This window comes from Tauraco erythrolophus, chromosome 6 (genome assembly GCF_009769465.1).
Source record: "Tauraco erythrolophus isolate bTauEry1 chromosome 6, bTauEry1.pri, whole genome shotgun sequence".
Taxonomy (NCBI): domain Eukaryota; kingdom Metazoa; phylum Chordata; class Aves; order Musophagiformes; family Musophagidae; genus Tauraco; species Tauraco erythrolophus.
The window spans coordinates 29,959,432-29,982,017 of record NC_141470.1 but is presented as its reverse complement, the minus strand read 5'-3'; the positions used below and the strand labels follow the sequence as shown (position 1 = coordinate 29,982,017).

Genomic DNA, 22,586 nt, shown 5'->3' with positions numbered 1-22,586 from the left:
GACGGCGCCCGCGGCGTGGGCACAGGGGCTGCGCAGGGGCTCCGGCAACGCGAGTGGGGCGGCGGGGACGAAGCGCCGGACCGGGGCGGCGGAGAGGTATGCGGGGCTCGATTGTTCAGGCCTGGCCATGGCGCCTCTCCTCCCCCCCGCCATGGCTCCCCGTGTCCCTGCTCCTCTCCTCTCAGTGAGCGAAAGTGGCTGCCGCCGCCGTCCCAGCGCCCGCAGCCGCCGCCTCCTCCTCAGCAGCAGCGCGGGCGCCATCTTGGTGAGGCAGGAGTCGAGAGCGCCCCGCGGCAAGAGACAGGCAGCGCAAGCCCCGGCCACGCGGGGCGAGAGGCCGGGCGGAGCGAGCGGGGGAGCGAGCCCAGGAGACACCCCCAGCCCCCCGCCGCCGCCGTCGCCGCGACGAAACCGGGCCCACTACCCAGGTGAGCCACCGCGGCGACTGAGCAAGGACACGCTAGGCCGGGGCTAGGAGAGGCGGCAGCGGGGCCCCGCCTGGGCAGGCCGCGGCTTCACCCCCGCGCTAAGCGGCGGCCGCAGCAGCCGGGCCTCTTCTTAAAGGGACAGGCCCCCTTCCCCGCCCTGCCCGCTGGATGCGCCCCAATATACTGGCGCAGGAGCTGCCCCTCCCCCGACCGGAGCGGCCGCCGGGCCCCCCGCCACACGCGGGGGGGGGAAGAGAGGGGCGCGCGCGGCGGCAGGCCCGGGCGGGGGTGGGGCGGGGGCGCCGCCGTGCACCTGCGGGCGCACGTGCGCGCGGGGGGCGGTGGCGCGTGCGCGGGGGGGAGGCGCGGGGAGAACCGCGCAGCGGGGCGGCGGCCCGGCCCGGCCGCAGTCGCCGCCGGTGCCGGTGGCAGCGCCGCGTCACGGGGAGCGCGGTCGCCGGTGGCAGCGCGCCGTTTCCAGCGGGTTGGCGCGGTGGAGCCGCGCGGTGCCGAGACCCTCTGTGCTCCTGGAGCGGCGCCGCGTGGGTTTGTAGGCACCGTCCTCCCCGCCGCCGGGCAGGTCCCGCGGGCTCCCCTCGGGGGACCGGGCGTGGAGATGTCAGAGTGGGGCCTGCGGCCGCCCCCGGCTACGGGGGGAAGGGCTCTGGGCGCCGGGGCGCTGCCGGCCCGGGCAGCCCTGTTTGCGCACCGTCCGCATGATGCAGCGCTGCCGGTGGAACGCGGAGACTTCTCTTCAGCGCGAGCTGCTGCCGGGCGATGCCTGGTTGTGCGAGGGCCCGGGATCGTGACAGGCTCTGTCCGAACCGCGACCGGCGTCGGCGGGAAGGTGCTGTGCGCCAAACGGGTGTCGTCGGTGGTGAAAAGTGCCTGATGGGTACACGTGAAACACGGTGTAACGTTATGCTTGTCCTGGTGAATGAGCGTGTGCACGAGAAAATACCACCAGCTGTGGTACCAAGTCTGATCCCGTTTTACGGCAGGCACGCAGCCTAACGCAGGTTCTGCTGTGATTAGTACTGTTTGGCTTTATACGTTCTTTTTGTTACCCTGTCGCTCATCTTGTTTGATAAGTTTCCCTCTCGGTAGTGTTGTAGATAATAATAATCGATTCCTTTTTTTTATTTTCTTCTTGAAGTGAAGAAAACAGTGCAAGCCAACTTCCTGTTTTACAGTGAAATGTCTTTATGCACGTTATTAGAATTTTAGTTTTCTCTCATACAAACAATTCTACTGTATAGATTTGCACAGCATGTCTGATACACCTGTATATAACCAATGCTCATATTTTTCTAATTTACGTTTATCAGAAAATATGGTTTTGTGTTGTCATTCTTTTAACGTGTATGTTGAGAGTAGGTCATGACATCCAGAGGTTGGTGAGATACTGAGGGGAAAGTACAAGAAATAGGACTGTAGCTTGAACCTTTCCCAGTGTTTAAGGATATTCCCTGTAATTCGCTTCTAGTCTCTCTCTCGCACTTAGGTTGTTAAAGTTACTTAAAATACTGCCTTGCGTTTCTTGACTGTTTAAATGAGCAAGTTTTGTTCCATTTGGGTATAACATAATAAGCTGTAAATTCTGTAATAAGCATGCTATTTGACAAGCTAAATTATAGCCTGGGGATCGATTTAGATGGCAAGAAGAAGATGGCCCTCTTATAGCTTTCTTGGACATAGTTCCCTTTTTGTGGAGAGGTGGAAGGAATAAAAACCGAACAAAACTGAAAACATCCATGCAGTTTGTGTTTTGTGTATACAGAGAGAAGGAGCGAAGGGATGACAATGTATGAGGGTAACAGTTGGTGCTGTTATGTAGTGCAGAGTGGCTGCATCGTCAAGAGGTCTCCATAAATGCTGTTAACTGCCCTTTTGGGACAAGACTTACTCCAATTGAACAATTAAATAGTTAGGTTTGGTTTTCTTTTAGATTAAACATGGAAGCAGAAATGCGACATGCCAGCTTTTGCATTTGATATGTTTTAAGGTGTTGGGTCATTCACTTACATATGTGCTTGTAAAATTTTTGTAGAGCTTTTTTTTGTTGTTTTTTTTTTTTTTTTTTTTAATAATAGATTAGGTGCTCTCTGTGACTGTTATTTCGGCAATTAGAAAATTCAGAGCCTGTGCCCCACTGGCTCCTCTTCTCTGTATTTAAAAGCAATTAAAAGGTGGAACAGAAATCAAAGAAATGCTGTCTCATTCCTTGGAAAACAATATAAAACCTTACGACAAAACTGAAACAGGGAAGTGAAGTACTGTATATAGCACACTATCTAGTTTTAACTAGCTTTCGTTACTCAGAAAAACAAATGAGTTCTTTTTCATTTCAAACTGGAATGATGTAAACTTACGCTTCAGTTGTACGTATATGTCTTTTATTCATTCAACTTGAGTTTAGTGGAGACTGAGGGCTTTAGGTTTGTATGAAGTGTCCTATTTGCTTTTTTTAAAGCAATAACCTTTTATATATTGAAGTTGTATTTAAGACACTGTCATAAAAAAGACTATATAGGGTTTACGTTTTGCCTTAAGACCTGGCACATAGTGTACTCTGGAAGATGGTTGTCACTGTAACTATGCATTTATCAAAGCAAGCTAAAATGTGAGAGGGGAGAGAGAGAACCATGTAATTCTCCTCCAAGCAAAATACCTCTTCAAGCTTTTTTGTGCCATCACAGTTGTCTATGTTACAGATTATGTGCTTAAAAAGAAATCTGACAAAAATATATCTGATAGTACTGTACAAATGTAAGTTTTCCACATAGATCTTGACATAATCTATGTAGATATATATGTTTGTGTGAGGGATTGTTCTGGAGCTGTTACTACAGGAAGTCCTTACAGTATTCTGCTATTCTGGTGAGAGTTGTGTGTTTCAAATGTAAATTTCTTGAAGAAAGAAAAGTATCTTAAGTGTTCATATCAGTTTGGAAAATCTCTCTTAATAAGTTGGTGTCAAAATGCAAAGCATGGAAAGACTGTGTGTAGGGAAAAAAAAACCCACAAAACAAAACAGAAAACTGCTAAAATTGTGAGGGAACTAAGTTGGCATTGAAGGTTGTATTCTTGCTCCTCATTTTTAATCTTGCTTTATGGATAAAACTTTCAATGCTCTAAATAGGGATATGAGAAATACATACTTTCTGTGTGTAACCTGGGATTTCAAGTTTTTGTCCACTTGAATGTTTTGTCATTGTGCTTATACCGGGTGGACAAAGGAGAGGTAAGAAACTCTGCTTTTGTGGGCTGAAATATTTGAACAAATAAGTGCTCACCTGCCGGCTGGTAACACTTCTTATACATGCACTTAGCGTGTGACAGGCGAGACCGTTGGAATTAGTTTTACCTGGCTGATTTGCCCTGCATTTGTCACAGGCTGAGAAGGGCTGCTGTGGATTAGCTGCTGTGTTGTACCTTACACCTCCATGGCAGCTTGTGTTTGTGTGTGTGCTCTCAGCTAGGAGTGTAGTTGTAACCATTATTTACTGTAATGTTTGATGTTAGTGTTAGACATAAAGAGAAGAAAAAGTAATCCTCTGGGCCTTACCTGAGGTGTAGAGATGCCAGCAACTGGAGGGGGGAAAAAAAAAAAAAAAAAAGAAAAACAAGGGACTCCTGGAGGAAGAAGTACTATTTCAAAGACCTGTACAAAGCATATCCTTTCTAGCTTGCAGCTAGGCACGAGTACTGAACTGTTCACTTGTGGCTTATGGAGTTCCTGCTTTAAACTGATATGATATCAGTAGCAAAAACTTGTTGGTCTTTATTCAGAAATAGCCAGCAGATATTTGTTTAAACTGAGAGAATCTACTTTTGAAGCTAAGCTGCTTTTTGTTTGGTGCAGGTCGGTGGGTATAAAACTTAGAAACCTTGTTATAAAACATAAGTCTGTTCTCTGAGGATGTCCTTGGAGGATTCTTCTTCAATGCTGGGTATTGACTTACTGGCTAGACATTATAATGGGCAGTCTTGAAAGAATGAAGAAACTCCATACCTACATTGACATTGAACTAAGCAATGTGCTTTAAAACAGGATAAGGAAGACTTCTTCAGAACTGATCTGAGATCTTTAAATAAATATATGATTATCAAGGTTATTTGTATGAAGTTGAGATATATAAGTGTGTGTGTGTGTATATATATATATATAACTAAACTCAGATCTGGCTGGTGGTATTTTACTTGTGCCTTTAGTAATTCAAAGGGCCACGTGGTACCATTAAATGGTTTCAATGTAAACTTCTGATTGAGTAAGAATGTTAGAGGATTCAAAGTGCCAACCAGGCAGCGCAGCAGCTATTTATTTCCAAGTGCTGAACTTCTAAACTGTTGTAACTCTAGGGGAAGCGAAGGGAGAAAGCAAATAACTACTGAATTTGATACTGAAGCTTAACATAAAATTGGCATATATCAGTAAAAAAGTTGTGATGGCAGAAGAATTACTCCGCAGCATCCAGTCATTTTGCAACCTATAACATGAGTATTTACCTAAATGTTAGCCATCAGTAATGAAAATGTTTCCAAACTGTATTTCTACAGTCTTCCCTCAACCGATTAGGCAAAAGGATAGATTTATTTCAAAAATGACGAAGAAAAGTGGAATGAATGTCATCACCATGTAAATCTGCTGAAGCAGTGTCTTGTTGCTGTCCTGAACACTGTTACCTGCTGTAGTAGATCAGGCTGTTGTGTGCCTCTCCACTTGTTTGTTTACCGTTTTGTTTTGCTTCAGTATTCAAGCACATTTTGCCATTGGAAATCTTTATTTCTTAAAACCTAGAATGGGAATAAAAGAAGAGAGAATAAAGTAGTATCTGTCAGTTAGCTCTCATATTCTTACTTTGATCAGCAGAGAAGCACTGTGTGACCGTTAGCATATAAATAAATGAAAGGCTGAATTCAACGATTGAGGTATTCTCTAGTCAATATGCTTGTGTAACACTTACTAGATTTGTTTTGGGCATTGTTAATACATTTAAGAATATTGTTAAGCTCTCTGTGTTTATTTGTTTATTCAGTAGGTGAGATACAGACCAGTAACTGTTTTGAGGACAAGAGTAATTAACTTTGCATGTACAGGAGCCTCTTGGGACAATTAAAACAGAAAGACAAGCAAAAGCTTGTCTTTTTCTCTAGGCGAAATGTGGAGTACTTATTCTGTGTCAGCACAAGGAGGACTTTATTAGTAGAAATGTAAGGTTTCCTGATCTGAGAAGTAATGTTTAAGAATGTGGATATCTGAAAAAGGTACAGATGAGAAGGGTGCTTAGCATGTACACATGGTAAATGTAGACTTTAAGAATAGTGTGCACAACAAGGGGGCTTAATGTGTTAAAATATGGAATGAAACCTACTGTTTGTAGTTCCTGCAGTCATTGCAGACAGGGTGTTATCAATTGCTGTCATACTTGCCTGGGAACTCTGTGCAGTAGGAATGAGCCACTCCTGAGAAAATATCTTAGTTTTCTAAATCTTAAACACATCTGATAGCATCTTCTGTTCATAGAGACATGTATATCTTACAAGTAAAGAAATAGACTTGGAGTTATCTTCTGGAGTTATCTGCTAAGCTGTATGAGCGTGGAGCCAGATGATCACCACTGCCTGTGTGGAGGAGAGGCGCTAATCCAGTCTGGTGGATCTGCTTAGACCAGCACTTAGGCAAGTGCATCTGGGCAGCTAGAAGAGCATCCAGTTACTCATTTTAGATCAGGAATATGATTGTGTTTGTTTTGCCTCTGGCCTGTTTGCTGTCCTGCAATTAAAAACTCAACCTCAAATCTTTCTTAATTCTTTCCCTTTATTTTGCTGTTAAGCTTGTATAGTTTTGTGAGGGCAAGGCTCACTGGGGTGCAGAAGAGCACATTTGGTTTGTTAGCTTCCTTGGAAGTGGTGAATCCAAATAAAGTCCTGTGTGCTTTCTGCCGCTTGGGGCACTTTTCTTTCCCACAGTGCCTTGAGGACAGGCCATGCCACAAAGTGTTGAGTTTTGGGAAGGAGGTTTTCTACAAAGAGCAGACAGGTGAAAGATGCTGTGTGATTCTGAGTAAAATCAGGAAACAATGGTTGCACATGACGTTTTGGCTGGGAAAGTAAAATAATACCATGTTTAAGTAAGACGTGCTGTTGTTGACAGATATATTTTGAAATGAAGTGATGAAAGGAATCACCATACTTTTTCTGATGATACTAGGGATTGAATCTTGCTCCTGTAACGTATGTAATTTTTATTGGTGATCTGAAAGAAAACCACTTTCACCTTCTTGATGTCCTTTACTATCCCCTCCTGTAATAATTTATTCCATCAGAGACACAAGTTTTATGTTTCCTCTCATTTTCTAGCCGCTTTGCTTTTCTCGTGGCCCTGTCTCTTGGAAGATAGTTTTTTATTTTAGAGTGTTCTTTTCAGATGGCTGTTAAGGAACATGACATATGTAGATGAAAGTTTATTGGAAAACATGAGTCTTAATACCCTTATCATAAGAAAAGCTTTCATGTGCTTTGTTCTGTCTGTTAACCTCTGCTGGAAATGGGTATTTGGTAACAGAGGTCAATCATTCCGTTGCTGTCAGGTGTACGAAGATCTGGGATATAGAAAGCTGAGTCTAGATAGCTTCAGTCTAAAAATAATTTTTAAATGAGGATTGTTATCATGTCTTAATTTCTGGCACACTGTTGTTTATTCTGTATGGCTAAAGATGTTAAATCAAGGCAAGGTGTTTATTAAGAAGCAATAACATTTGCTCTTGTTCACCCACAGCAGTTAGTCTTAAGGTGGTGATAACTTATCATAGGTTTTTGTACCTTTAGAAGTTCTGAATCTCTTCTGTAGTTTTTGAGGATAAAAGACTTGGGAAAAGTTAGATGTTGGTTTTTGGTCTGTATATGTGAAGAGTCAACAATTTGGACCAGATAGTCGATCTTTGTTTTCACTTGTATAAGCTTAAAACAGTTTAGTCGTTAACAATTCAATACTTGAACAGTTATAAAATGTTTTGCAGTGAACTGATGTGAAGTTTGCTTCAGGTTTCATAGTATTTTTAAGAAGTGATAGAAACCAGAAGAATCCTTCAGAAGAACAATTAATTTAAGTCTCTTAAAAGCTGACTGGTGTTATTTTTGTCCTTCATCACAGGCAACAGCTTAAAGCATTTATTAGTAAATTTTATTATATTTAGGGTATTGACAGCACTTTCATTTATACCGTAACATCCATGACTTTGGAAATTATTTAAAATTATCTTTCTCACTATTATTTTAACAATTATAACATCTTTTGTAGTTGAAGAAAAACGAAATTCTAGTTGACAGAGCTATTACTGTTACAGTTATGATGACTTTTGTAGTTGAAGGAAAAAAAACCTGCAGTTGACAGCAATAAAATGTTTTGATAGCTTTGTTTTTAAAGTATGTATTATGTAAATATTGCAGGGGGATGTGTTTGGTTTTTTGAGAATCTAAAATTCTGAGAACAAAAAATGAAAATCAGACAGGCTATTTTTACTGGTTGAAAATACATGAAGCTAGAGCATGTTCTGAATTTGTAAATACAGAAAGTATATAATAAATTACTAATAGAATGGAAGGTTTTTTGGTCAAGTATTTGTAGCTTGTCTGTCTCAACAGGTAACAGATATGTTCTGAGTGCTGTAAAAGTAGCATTGCTTTAAAGTAAAGGAAAAGTCTTCCAAGTATTCTGCAGACTGCAACTGTGAACTGAATGGTAAAAACAACAGAAGAACAATATTTTCAGAAGTTCTTTTTTGGAGTAAGTTTATATATGTGATTCAACTTAAGAATAATAATTTAATTGCTGTTGTTCAACTTCCATGATGCACAACTGCCTTCTTTTCAGAGTTAAACATGCTATCTTTAATAGTGATGAAAGTTTATGTTAGATGTTCAAGGACTGACTTCATTGTACTTTGCATTTCTATGTCACCACTTGGATTATCATACCAGGGCAGTGCTCATTCCTGTCAAACAGCATCCACGAGGTCATAAAATGGAAAACTTAAGAATCTATTTTTTTAGCTGTGGTAATATTGTGGTGGAAAGTAGTGTGAATTCTGTTTGTTTAATATGCCTATTAACTGCAACCTCATCTTTTTGCCCAGAACTACCTTAGTTATGTGTTCTGTGAAATATTAGCATTTGATGTAGCGTGCAGTAGGTTAGCCTGCTCACTGAGTTCGTTCCTTTCAGAGGTGGTAGGGGAGTGATGGTGGTGATGACTGTTGTTTCATCTTAACAGGTGTGTGTTCCGAGGCGCCTGTGCATGAGGAGAAGTTTGTTCTATGGCCTCAGAGCTGGGTGCCAGGGAGGATGGCAGCTGCTCAGAGCTGGCAAAACCTCTTTATCTGCAATATTTGGAGAAAGCTCTGCAACTGGATCAGTTTTTACGACAGACGTCTGCCATCTTTAACAGGAGTATATCCAGGTACCAAAACCTTTTCCATTTTCCCTTGGGAATACCAAGGAAAGACAGCATTTTTATTAAGTCATTTCCAGGCAACACCATATTAAGGATTTAGTAGTGACTTGTTCATTATAAACTCTTCTCCTTTAAAGATTTTGGACTGTGCTTCTCTTAGCTCATGCTGATACTTCAGTGTGTTGCCAGCCCACAAATTAGCACAGTGTTTTAAAGCTCTTTTTCATAGCTGAGTGGCCAAAACTTTCTTTGTCTGCAAAAAGTAGGATGCGGAAGCACTAAGTTGATTTTTCAGGGGCATGGTCTATAGCCATCAGTGAAATGCAAAGACTGTTGTTAGATGCAGAATTTATATCTTAAGTTGTAGCAACGAGAAGAGAGCTATCAAGGTACGTTTCTGTTCCAAAACAATTTATGTTTAGTTTGATCAGTGTTTTGGAATTGTAGGATTACAGAACTGATTACTGTATGGGTAATAGATAGCAGGCATATTTTTCAAGCATGTAATAAGAACCACACAAGGAGTAGAAAACGTGTAGCTTTTCATTTCTCACATGTATGGTAGTGCCGAGGATGACAAAATTGTGCTTTGGTTTGACTTGATACTAATTTCTTGCTTAGTTCATGTTTCTTGAATTAGATACCTAGTTAAAGACTGAAGGTGCAGGTTGATAGCATAACCAGGCTAGTCTGATGATTAACTACTGCTGAGGATCTAATGGGAAATTATTAACAGCAATATCTCTGATGTGTAAAATTACATCTGAAGCTGTCTCCATTCTCAAACCTTTAGACAAGTGACCGCATGTAAGAAAGTTGCATGAGCGTCTCCTCTTTTGAATGTTTTTCTTCTATTGTCACCATATTGCATATCTTCTTGCAGCGATGAAAGTGAAGATGGATTGGATGACAATCCTTTGCTGCCTCAGTCTGGGGATCCCCTGATGCAAGTTAAGGAAGAGCCTCCAAACTCTTTGCTTGGGGAGTCTTCTGGAGCAGGGAATTCTGGGATGCTGAACACACATTCTCTGAATGGAGTACTGCAGCCAGGTAGGCAAGCACTAGGTTGATCTCTGCTTTCTTTAGGATAAGCTGGGTAAAGTTTTTTCTTAAGAACTTTGTTTTTTCTCCAAACAGAACCGAAGTCTGAAAAAGGGAGCTTGTATAACTTTTCCAAACTGAAGAAAAGCAGAAAGTGGCTGAAGGTAAGAATATTGGGAAGAAACACAGCTATTATGAAATCTATGAGTAGAGTTCTGGTCAACACCCTGTAGACAGCGGTGAGTGATTCGGTCTTGTCATCCGACATAGATCGTTGTGTAGAAACATGTAAGCAAGCAGACGGCAACAAGAAAATAAGTTGAGCACTGGGTAGAGCATTATCAGAAATTACCACAAATATGGTTTCCAAATACAGTAAGTTTGTTCTCATGTCAGTAGTCCATTTAATTTTACTTTACATGTACTACTGAGAGCTCAGAAAGCTAGACTGATGTGTTTTAAGAGCTGCCCTAAATCATGTGATGCAATTTAATTGATGCAAAATCTCACACTGAGATTTGAGAGGCATAAGGTGATACAGAGATGTGGTAATACTTTGTTTTACTGAAAAGAGGGCTCCAGATGAATTCTTTAGTCTTGTTCTATACTGGTTTGTTGTTTGCTGCACAGGGTTTTTTTGAGGTAACTGAAGCTAGTGTCCCTTGCTAAGAAGAAAGGAATGTTGAGTTTCTTTGGTTGTGGGTTGTTTTTTCTTTTTACATTAAGAAAAAACACTTACTAAAGCAAAAAATACATTCTACAGAGGCTTCTCATCTTGGAAATGGAAAGAAAAAAGAGTTTGTGACAGTCAGTAATGAATATTGTATTAGACTTTCAGTAGAACAAAACAGAATTATAGTCTCTCTAGATTTGAGGCTTTCATTTTCATTCTGTAGCAAAATGGAGAGTAGGTATTCCAGCTGTGGTGAGTAGCAGCATTTTAATTAAATTTCACAGTGAGTATATATTCAGAAACTTGAAGTACTTTTAGTACGCTGTCCAAATTAAAGTGATCTATTATGAAGTGTATTAAATGGACATTTGGGACTTGGCTGAAAATTTGTTTCTAAGATGAACTCAGTACAAGATCTAAATGGGGATGGAAGGAGCGAGTGAAATGGTGGCTTTATGCCATCTTTGCATTTTCATTGAACTGTAGCCTTCTCTAGTTAGCAAAAACAGGTTGCCAAGAGGTCAGACAGGAGCCAAACCTGCTGCAACTGATGCAGATGGAAGTGGTAGAATAGCAGGACAAACTACAAATGGGATCTGAAAGCACCTGCAACCATACATCACAAAATGCCCCGACTGATATCCTGGATTTTCTCACTGCTGCTTTTCTGAGACCACAAACAGATGACTTGGATTCTAAAATGTCTTAATTATCACCAAACTAACAGAAAACTACCTGCCCCTAAATCAGAAAATGTGTGTTGGATTCACTGCTCCACAGTCCTGTTCCTCAGAAAACTATTTTCTGTTTGAGGTGTTTCAGGTGAAAGACTGTAAATTGTTGTTGGGCCAGACCCCTAGCTCTTTCTTAGGTAAAGGCTCAAGAGTGCTTCTTATAAATAAACAATTTCATATGGGGACTTGTGATTATTAAATTAGTTTCCATTTATTCTTGTTAGAGTATCCTCCTGAGTGATGACTCCAGTGACACAGACTCACCAAGTGATGAGGATGGAGAGGAGGAAGAATTTTCTCTTTCAAGGGAGGAACTTCACAATATGCTGCGATTACACAAATATAAGAAACTGCATCAAAGTAAATATAGCAAAGACAAAGAGGTAAAAATCCAGAGTTTTTGTATTTTCTTGATTTTTATTCTTTCCTTTAACTGCATTATTTTAACTGCTCTTACATTTTTATCAAAAACCGTAATATTTTGTGGACTGGAAAATATCCTGTTGATTGGTAGACTAGAACAATCTAACATCAGTTTCAGACAAGGGTCATTTAATTGATTACATGCAGACTGAAAAGCTGTTGATGCCTTATGCTGATAATCTGTCCATAGTTCATGTGGCTAGTACTAGCACATGTGTTACATACGGCTTTCACAGTGCTCTGTCTCAGTCACTAGGGCAAATATAAGGTGCTAGAATGCAGGATTTGGATAATATATATGAAAACTGAGGTGCAGTAGGTTAACACAGGTAATAGTTGCTGTTCAAGACTAAAATTGTGTATTTAAACCTAAAGCAGTATGCTTGCATCATCATTGAGGTGATGAGTAGTGAGGTGATGTTTACCTTCTTGAAAGGGAGTTCCTAGTTTTCTTCCTTATTGTTTTCTGTCAGTCTTTGGGGGTTTACTTTCTTTGTTTTCTTTCCTACCTTTCATTTTATTTTGGGCTTTCTTCTTATGTTCTCTTTTTTCCTGTTTTATAAGAAAATAGTCTGCCGCATTTCTGTGGTTTTCTTAATATTAGGCCAAATTATATGACTGTTTTGATTCTAATAATATTTTTCTCCAAATTAATAAGGGCTTTTGCAGAAATTATTTTCATTGCTGTTTTGAATTGCACCAGTATGTTCTCTCACAAGAAGGAAGCAATCCTCTTCTGCTGTCAGAGGATCTGTCTGAATTTAAAATTTGTCATGTTTCATGTTCTTTAGAAATTTCTCCAGAGAAGTGAAGAAATATTTTTCCCACTCAGGTCTTTGCTTCTACCTACTTCTTTCCTTTGTTTACTTGTTAAGTTCTAAACTGAGATTGTGTTAGCTTCTTGAAACATTACAGAACTATATAAGTATTCATACACCCGGTTTTTACACAGGTCATAACGTTTGTTAGATTTTACACAAATATTTATTTCCAGACTACTAAGAAATAATATCCAGTGGAGATAACCAGGATATTGTCAGATCAGCAGTACAAAGTTATTGGGGGGGGGGGGGGGGGAACACTTCTGTGCAGAAAAGTTTATGCTGATGTTCTCACCTTTCAAAGATCTTTTATTAGCTTAATAGTATGCTTAGATTTTAAACAGTTTATTTCTCACCTGTGCTATCTTTAGTTTGCCTGTTTATACGTAACCTGTTAATATTTTTTTAGTATTTTAGTCGAGTAGTGCTTGGAATATACTGACTTTTTTGATAATTTGGGAAAAAATGCTGAGGCAGCTATATTCTTACTTGACAATCATGGAATCATAGAATGGTTTGGGTTGGAAAGGACCTTAAAGATCATCTAGTTCCAACCTCCCTGCCATGGGCAGGGACATCTTCCACTAGATCAGGTTGCTCAAATCCTCATCCAGCCTGGCCTTGAACACCTCCAGGGATATGGGGCATCCACAACTTCTCTGGACAACCTGTTCCAGTGCCTCACCACCCTCATATTAAATAATTTCTTCCTTAGATCTAGTTGAAATCGAACCTCTTTCAGATTAAAGCCATTGCCCCTTGTCCTGTCACTACATGCCCTTGCAAAAAGTCCTTCTCCATCTTTCCTGTGGGCCCCCTTTAGGTACTGGAAGGCTGCTATAAGATCTCCCTGGAGCCTTCTCTTCTCCAGGCTGAGCAACCTCAACTCTCTCAGCCTGTCTTCATAGCAAAGTTTTCAAGTTGTTTGCCTTTGTGAAAATCTTTAAAATACCTTTTGTCTGAACCCATCCTTTTACATCCTTTGGAATGGTAAACTAGAACACATAGGTAATTTGGGAATGCAGTCAAAACAAATAGGAGGTCCGTGATTGGACCATTTCATGTAATGTGCTGTCTTTCTGGACAGCACCCATATGGAGAATATAGAGCGGTATGTTTTGAAAGTGTAAGCTTCACTGCGCACTCTTCCCATCTTTCTTAACTGGGTGGGCTTGGCTTCCTGTAGAGAACTTGGAGGCCACCTGTGGGAGCAGTGATTTCGCTTTGGACACTGTATGACCCTTGATAACAATGCTAAATATGGAGGAGTGCATGTTTTCTGATATTTAAGATCAAGATCTGAACTTGTTTACTTGCTGTCTCTGTTACTGCTGTATCTGTTTTCCATTCCTGTGCTCATTTACATCCACTTCAGTTGCAGCAATATCAGTACTACAGTGCGGGACTGCTGTCTACACATGATCCTTACTATGAGCAGCAGCGCCACCTGCTAGGGCCCAAGAAAAAGAAGTTTAAAGAAGAGAAGAAATTAAAAGGTAGCGTCACTAATCTTGTGTTTTTAAATGGCTACTGTGATTAAACTTATTTCCTACATTATTTCCTTTGAATAAACATAAATGTTAAAAACTTTTGGATTTTGCATGGAAATATCCAGTTCTGTCACAGAAAAAAATCTTTAGAAAATACTGTGCTTTGTCTTCTGGCTTCTAGAAAGCTAGGGTGAAAAAAAAAAAAAGGAGTATGAGTTGAGAGTTCATGCCTTTAGATTTTCTTTGTGGACCTCTGAATCTAGAATGAGAGAGTTATGCAGTAATTACCTTATAGCTTTATTCCTTGCTTTGGAATCCATAAATACTGTTGTGTATCATGATCCGTTTACACAGTTTTTTGAAAACATGATCATTCCTTGAAAAATGTAAGAACTTACCCAGAACCTCCTGCAGTTATTCCTGAACACGTAATTCTAGTGAACAAGAAATGATAAGGAGTGAGAGTGTCTTAGGGAAATTAGAGTGAACTCAGAATTGATGTTCAATGTGAGTTTAAATAGAATTACTCTGTAACCTCTCAGCTGGAGTTTCTCAAATGCATGTTTGCCAGGAAATACAGTTTCCTTTCTTGATTGAGCTGGCAGCAGCTGTAAATCTGTAAGGAAGCAGGAAGAGAAGTCTATGAACTGTCAGTGTAAGGTGAAGTCTCTTTAGTGCAAGTACTTAAGTTTGAGTTGCATTTTAAGGGAGCTATTTTGGGCTTCCTTCCTATCTTTCTGAAAGTTCCTTTAACTGTATATTTTTTTTTCTCCATTAATCTTCCAACATCCATGATTTTGCATACTCACAAAGAATATTTTTAATATCTGATATCAGTATCAATTTCCTCTGAAAGCTGGTATCTGTAATACATGGTAGCACGCCAGGCTCTTTCAACTGCTGAGAAGTTTGGTTTGAGATTTTCCTTACCATATGCTAATGTTGTTACTTTTAAATGTCTTACCTTTACATGTCTTTAAGTACAATTTTACCACAAAGCAAGAAACATTGCACCTGGTCCCAGATATTTTAACTCCTAAGGCATGTTTCCCTGGGTGGAAAAATTGCATTTCACCACTCTATTTATTAAACAGGTAAACCTTTCTATTATAAATTAATGAGGAAGTGTCTAATACAATAAATGAATGGTACCAGAATTGGCAAAAAGGGATAAGTTTGTCTTTTTTTTTGGTTCCACGCATAAATTGACTAGGATAATTTACTCAGGAAAGATGACCTGACTAAATGTATCCCAAAAATAGAGAAAGAAATTGATTTTTGTCATCATTGTTGCCTTGCAGGCAAGTTGAAAAAAGTAAAGAAAAAGAGGAGACGGGATGAAGAACTCTCTTCAGAGGAGTCACCACGACGCCACCATCACCAGACCAAAGTTTTTGCCAAGTTTTCTCATGATACACCACCACCTGGGTCCAAGAAAAAGCATTTGACTATTGAGCAACTTAATGCACGTCGACGGAAAGTTTGGCTTAGCATTGTTAAAAAGGAGTTGCCAAAGGTGAGCTTGGCTAATGGTACTAGATCAGTGATTATAGCAAGAAAGTGAAATAGAAAATTAGCTTAGTGGGAGTAGCTGACACTTAGGAAAGAGACAAGTAACGCCTGATTTTTCTGGTGGTCATTAATGACCAAACTGATACTCTGTTATCTATAAGCAAAGTGTGGCTTGCATTTCTTATCACCAGTGATATCTAAGTGGATCACACAGTGCTTTGCCACTGCTTCCATTTGGCTATCCAAATCTTTTCTATGAATAGTACAATAAACTGTAGCAGATACTCCTGCTAATCTACAGGATAGTAATGTAGAGCAAGCCAATATTTACGTTTTACATAAAGTTCAGGAAAGGAGTGTTTCAATCATTGTAGCTTGTGGGTTTTTTTGAAACTTATTTCAGAAACAGCCTAGGGGAAAAAGTATATAATTTACAGGATGAGCTTCAGGCATATTTGTAATAGAAAGCTGGGTTCACTGTCACTAGTTTTCTGAGATTTGATCAGAGTGGACCTTCCAACCTGCTTTTTTGGAGTTCACAGTTAACAGACCTGGAATTCTAGGAAGTTGAATATGAGTGATGGCTGTGTGATCCTTTAGGAACTTATAAGCCAGGCAAAGGATATGTGCAGTGTGATAGACCTCATTTTTTCAAAAGACTAATTTTGGTCATGTGAAGAACAGCATCTACGTTAATTCCTAACACCTTTGAGAAACTGGAAGTTTTTGTTGTTTACTTCAGTGATAACAGTGGAATAGGAGAACCCTGCTTTGCAATAGTGATAATTGAAGAAACGATCCTGAAAAAGGAGTTGTTTCACATGCTTCCTTCAGGAGTTGGAATGTATTTATGCACGCCTTCAATAATTGAGGTTGAAAAGCTGTTTCAGTCAAAATAAAAAATACTTACAGTACCCATACCCAACTATACGATAGTGTGCATGACTGAAATTGGCATATGTATCTGCTGAAGATTGGATAGTGATCTTCTAAAGTACTGTGAAGCCATTACCCTTTAACTAATTTTAAGATGGTATTCTTTTATAGGCGTACAAACAAAAAGCCTCAGCCCGCAACCTTTTCCTGACCAACAGCAAAAAGGTAAGTGTTGTTTAGTTTTATACTAGTGCTTGTACTGGATGTAATGAACAAACTGTCACCTCTTTATGTTTCTTCTGTTTCTTACAGTACTGACTATACTAGCAGGGCAGAATAGGAGAAAGCACTGTATAGAAGTAATTTGTCATTCAGTAGAAGGCTTTTCATTTTTAGGTGTGTCATTTTGGTGTGTTTTGTAAGCAACAGATAAAACGAGCAACATGAATTTCTTATTCATGAGATCTTTTTGGCTTTTGTAAGATTTAGTTTGTACATTTTTAATTTCCTGATCTTTGATAGAATAAATTAATGACTTCAGTACACTTTGTTGGCTTCTGAACTGCCCATCTATCCACTAGCTAGAATTTGCTGATTTAAGCATTCTTGTTTAAATCAGAGGGGCTCTTGGAATATTAAATGTGTTAATTTACACAAATATATAGGAGCCGAGATTAAAAATAGAACAATTTTCTGCTTAAGTGATTGCAAAAGGAATTTATCTCCTCATCAGGAGATGACGAGATTTATCTCATCTTGAGAGAGTCCAGTGCAGGGCCACAAAGATAATTAAGGGTGTGGAGCATCTCCCTTATGAGGAAAGGCTGAGGGAGCTGGGTCTCTTTAGCTTGGAGGAGACTGAGGGGGGACCTCATTAATGTTTATAAATATGTAAAGGGTGACTGTCATGAGGATGGAGCCAGGCTCTTCTTAGTGGCATCCAATGATAGGACAAGGGGAGATGGATATAAGCTGGGACATAGGAGGTTCCGCTTAAACATGAGGAAGAACTTCTTCCCAGTAAGGGTAACAGAACACTGGAACAGACTGCCCACAGAGGTTGTGGAGTCTCCTTCTCTGGAGATGTTCAAAAACCGCCTGGATGCGATCTTGTGTGATCTAATCTAGGTGGTCCTGCTCCGGCGGGGGGATTGGACTAGATGATCCTTTGAGGTCCCTTCCAATCCCTAACATTCTGTGATTCTGTGATCAGAGTCTTCTCTGAGAAGTGTCATTGTTTCTACCTAAAAGGCTTCACTTTAGGAACACTTGATTACTGGCTGAGTGTTGATTACCTTTTCATTAGTGTAACACTTGAAACAAGTATATGGCTGAGAATCATCAGAGACAAGATGATATAGGAAACTTTCCATTCTGTATATACATTGTCAAGAAAGGGAGCATTTTCTGTGTAAGGGATGCACAAAACAGGACCTGTCTGTATATGTTTAAGAAACTTTGCTGTAGGTAGGTTCTCTGCTATGGTCGTCCCTAGCTAGCAGAGACTGGATTTCTTTGTGACGTCTGGGCAAATAGCCTGTGATTATTGTGTTTGTAAGTATCACAAATTGCATTTTAGCAAGTGAGTTACGCAGCAGACTTAGAGGTTTTGAAATTCCACTTTTTTCCTTTGTTTTTGTTTTGTTTGATTGTTTGAAATCTGTGCATTGGAATTGTTGATGTGCAAATTTTAGTGGAGGGGAAAAAAAACCTGTCAGAAACATCAAACCCAGTAATTTTGACCGTTATGGCAATATTTATAATAGAACAAAAAATTACATTGTATTATGCTTCTTGAGAAGGTAGGAAAACCGTAGGATACTCCCCCACTTTTGAACGTGAGTGGGATTGTGTTCCCCCAATACTGCTATTGCAGCAGCCTTATTAAAACAGTGAGAAAAGAACCACAGAAAAGTGTCTAGAATAGGTGAGGCAGAGCTGTAGGCAGGCCTTGAACTCTTGTCTCCTGAGTCCATTTCAAGGACCTTCCCATCAGACCAAAGTACCATGCCATGCTGAAACCGTCTTCAGGTTTTATCTTCCCCACCATCTCAGGAGGTTTTTGGAAGTTCACGTTCTCTCATGCCATTTCAGGAGCATTACTGCTGAGTAAAGTATCACAGTTCTTTCTCTTCTGAAGGATCAGGCTTGGTTATAAATTTGATGTTCTTTATTGCTGGCTTTCTTTTACATCTGCCTGTTTTACCACTGTTTCCAAAACCTTGTGTCTCTCTAGCTTGCCCATCAGTGCATGAGGGAGGTACGTCGAGCTGCTATCCAGGCCCAGAAAAATTGTAAGGAAACTCTACCGCGGGCGCGTCGTCTTACCAAGGAGATGCTTCTCTATTGGAAAAAGTACGAAAAGGTGGAAAAAGAACATCGCAAACGAGCTGAGAAAGAGGCTCTGGAGCAACGCAAGCTGGATGAGGAGATGAGAGAGGTACAGCAAAACAGATTGCTGATAATCTGTTCAGGAGATACAGAAGTGACTGGATGAGTTTCTAAATCCATGCCATGAAATTCAGTTACTTGTTCTGTTGCAGTAGTATTCCACATATTTCTTCTGCTATCTTAAAATTCCTTACATAACTCTTCTAACGTTAGCTAGAGGTGATAAAAAAAGTCTTTGAGCTGCGTAAATTCTTTACAAGCGAGTAGAATGGAGGAAGGGATTAGAGAAGCAGCGTGAATCTCACGGACATGCATAAGTCAGCCTTGATAAGGTGATGGTTTGTACATCATTCTGGGTCCAGAAGGCAAGCTACCTTTTCATTCACGTTCCATTTTCTTTTTCCTTCCTTTTTTCCCCTTGCAGTAAACTGGTACTGTAATTTATACATGGGGCACAGAATTTTTATCTGATGGCTTTTTTCTTGGCCAAGTGATAGCTTCACAAACTCCCTTGCAGAGTAACAGGGGTTGAATTTAAGAAAAATCTTCCTTGCCAAAGCTCTCTAGTGCATTTGCAGTTGTTACCTTACGTGTGTGGTGATGAGCTAAGGTTGAATCTTAAGAATACCTTATGTTTAGTTTTGTGCTTAAATTATGCTTTTATTTATTGTGTTCCTCTCATTCTTGCAAATTTGTAAGCATTTTGTGAAGGTTTCATCTGACCTAGATTGATAGACAACTTCTAAGTATAGCATTTTTTAACCAGAGCCTAAGAATGAACCGGGTTTCTGCAATGTCTTGTTGAACCCTGCACAGTGATAATATCTCAGCTGTGTTACCTAGTGATGTGTTTCACATATTGTACCATAATTCTCTTCACTAGTAAGTAACAGAATGTTGGAGTTAGCTTGTCATGAGAGTGGTTTTTTTTAACTGTTCAGTTCTTTTACTGTCAACCACTAAAATCCTGTTTATTTTTATCGCTCTTTTAATATTTCAGTGTAAACAAAAGTTTTAAACTTTTTATATTAGATTATGATTACTGAATTTAAAAGAACTTTTCATTTACAACAATTCTGTATTTTAGTACAGATGTTTACAATGGTGATCAGTGTTCTTATGTTGTCGTGGTTTAGGCCGACCCGGCAACTAAACTCCACACAGCTGCTCTCTCACTCCAGTAAAGTGAGAGAGGAGAAAGATATAATAAAAGGACTGAGGGTCAAGACAGGAACAGAGAAGGAGCACCCACCAACCATGGTCCCGGGCAAAACAGACTCGGGTTTCTTAAAGCAAAGCAATTTATTAACAATTACTTAAAAGGACAAAGGGAAACAAAACCAGTTACTTGAGAGGATAAAAAGAAACAAAGTCAAATCTTAAAAACCAACACCTTCCCCCTTTTCCTTTTCTTCCTGGCTCTACCTCCTTCCCCAGCGGCGCAGGGGGACAGGGAATGGGGGAGTGCAGGTCAGTTCATCCCATGTTGTTACTGCCGCTCCTTTTCTTAAAGGAGGAGGAGTCCTTACACCCTTTTCCCTTGCTCCATTGGATCCCTACTCACAAGGAAAAAAATCCACAGACTTCTCCAGAGTGAGTCCTACCCGCAGGATGCAATCCTTCCCAATCAGATTGCTCCAGTGCGGGCTTTACCACAGTCTCAGATTCTTAGGGAACTGTTACCACTCGCTCAGGTGTGGGTCGTCTGTGTCCCGCAGACTCTAGATGCGTGCCACGCTCTATGACCTCTCTCAGGCTCAGGCATGTCTTCTCCGGCGTGGGCTTCTCCACGGGCTGCAAGTGGGTCTCTGCTCCACTGAGTTCATCCTGGCTGCAGGGGGGGCCGCTGCCGTCTCACCACTGGCTGCAGGGGAAACTCAGCTCTGGCACACCTCGTCCTATTCCATCTTCACTGACCCGGTGTCGGTGTGGCCGACACCAACCGGCAGCTGCCTGACCGGGAGCCAGGGAGTGGGGCAGTGCCCTCCTTCCTTCTCTCCTCACCTCCGGGCAAAGCACCTTTTCTGCTTCCTTTGTCCCAACTTAAATAGGGCAATTCACAGAGGCGCCAATTGGCTCAACCCTGAGGGGGATGGGAGTCCGATCTGGTGGCCAGAGCTGGGTCTGACCCGGTTCCAAAACCAGGGAAGTCTCAGGGAGCAGCAAATCCCCTCTCCTGCCACCAGAACCCCTTTACATCAAACCATCACATATGTGCAACTAGTATTCTAGCATTTTGGTATCACAGTGATGTGCATAACATAATCTAGATAGATCAGTTGTTAATATATTATTAGATTAAAATTTTTTTCTTTAGTTATATTTTAAATATTTAACTTTTGTCCTGTTTTTTTTTTCTCTTCATCTGTTTTTTCTCCCTTCATGCTCCTTTCTTAGGCTAAGAGACAGCAGCGAAAACTTAACTTCCTGATCACACAAACTGAATTATATGCCCATTTTATGAGTCGCAAACGAGATATTGGACATGATGGAATACAAGAGGAAATCCTACGCAAACTGGAAGATAGCTCTACCCAAAGGCAGATTGATATTGGTGGAGGAGTAGTGGTCAACATCACCCAAGACGACTATGGTAAGCAATTAATCTGCCATCCTTCCCGTGCACTCTTTTGAAATTTACCGTACTCTGCACCTTATCACGCAAACTTACAATTTCAAGCTCAAAATCCTTCTGTGTAAGAAGTACTACTGTAATTACTTGAATTTATCTGTGTGTTAATTTGAGTGGTTACTACTACAAGTCTCTAACGTAGAGATGTTGTTTTCAGATAGTAACTATTACAAGGCACAAGCTCTGAAGAACGCTGAGGATGCTTACCAGATTCATCAGGCTCGGGTATGTATTTTTTAGATCCATGGAGTAGAAGAGAAAGCAGAGTAACTGATAGAGGTCACAGAACCACGATCTGTCATAGCAGCCAAGTCAAGTAGGTTTGTTTAGTCCTGGATGCTGGGTTTCAGTTTAATTCCATTGCCACTTTCTGCACTAAACAGGTAAAAGAACAGAATATAAAGATTTGGGCTATAGGAACAGGCTTGTTTTCTCTTATTTTCTGGCAGACATCCTATGTCTTAATGTGAAACATAAAACCTGTTACTATACAGATTCTTGATAAGTTAGTATGTTCATCGTCTTATGCATACTTTTCTGTTCTGTTTAGACCAGATCATTTGATGAAGATGCAAAGGAGAGCCGGGCAGCTGCTTTACGGGCTGCTAACAAGTCCGGTACTGGCTTTGGAGAGAGCTACAGTTTAGCAAACCCATCTATCCGAGCAGGAGAAGATATTCCACAGCCTACCATATTCAATGGAAAACTGAAGGGTTACCAACTCAAAGGCATGAATTGGCTGGCCAACCTATATGAGCAGGTATCTTAGGACATCTTGCAAATTTTTAAAACTTCTAGGATTGTTTAAGTCATTTGAGTAAACTTGGTCAAAAAAAAAGTACTGGTTTTAAAAATAGACTGCGTATACTCAATCTGTAATGTCTTTAGAAGAAAGGAAAATGCTATGTAAGCCACATGTCAGTGTTCTTGGTTATTTAGGAAATAACTTTGGGGCATTAAGTTCAAGATTCTTTATGTGGATGTTTATGCAACTGTTTATCACTTAGATTACACACTGAGGAGACTTTTGCTGCTCAGAGCTGCATACAGCTTCAGGCTTGGGTCAGCTGGTAAACTGCAGGCAGCCTTGTGGTTGTGTGTGTATCCAGT

At 40.6% G+C, this 22,586-nt stretch overlaps 1 protein-coding gene across 5 annotated transcripts in view; it reads left to right on the top strand.

Moving 5' to 3' along the window:
- Window positions 1-372: 372 nt before the first annotated feature.
- The window catches only part of INO80 (INO80 complex ATPase subunit), a 74,242-nt gene continuing 52,028 nt past the window's right edge, over window positions 373-22,586 (top strand). For 2 of the 5 annotated variants that reach the window (XM_086614175.1, XM_086614179.1), the window contains exons 1-13: window positions 1,215-1,447; window positions 8,076-8,217; window positions 8,704-8,889; window positions 9,767-9,933; window positions 10,021-10,088; window positions 11,556-11,714; window positions 13,951-14,071; window positions 15,367-15,581; window positions 16,625-16,678; window positions 18,690-18,893; window positions 21,242-21,437; window positions 21,634-21,701; window positions 22,027-22,236. In XM_086614175.1, the coding sequence (XP_086470301.1) occupies window positions 8,747-8,889; window positions 9,767-9,933; window positions 10,021-10,088; window positions 11,556-11,714; window positions 13,951-14,071; window positions 15,367-15,581; window positions 16,625-16,678; window positions 18,690-18,893; window positions 21,242-21,437; window positions 21,634-21,701; window positions 22,027-22,236 (1,605 nt within the window). In that variant the 5' untranslated portion in view covers window positions 1,215-1,447; window positions 8,076-8,217; window positions 8,704-8,746. Of the gene's footprint in view, window positions 429-1,214; window positions 1,448-4,019; window positions 4,294-8,070; window positions 8,218-8,703; window positions 8,890-9,766; window positions 9,934-10,020; window positions 10,089-11,555; window positions 11,715-13,950; window positions 14,072-15,366; window positions 15,582-16,624; window positions 16,679-18,689; window positions 18,894-21,241; window positions 21,438-21,633; window positions 21,702-22,026; window positions 22,237-22,586 lie in introns of those variants that run through there. The other 3 variants (XM_086614177.1, XM_086614178.1, XM_086614176.1) reach the window with 3 other exon arrangements.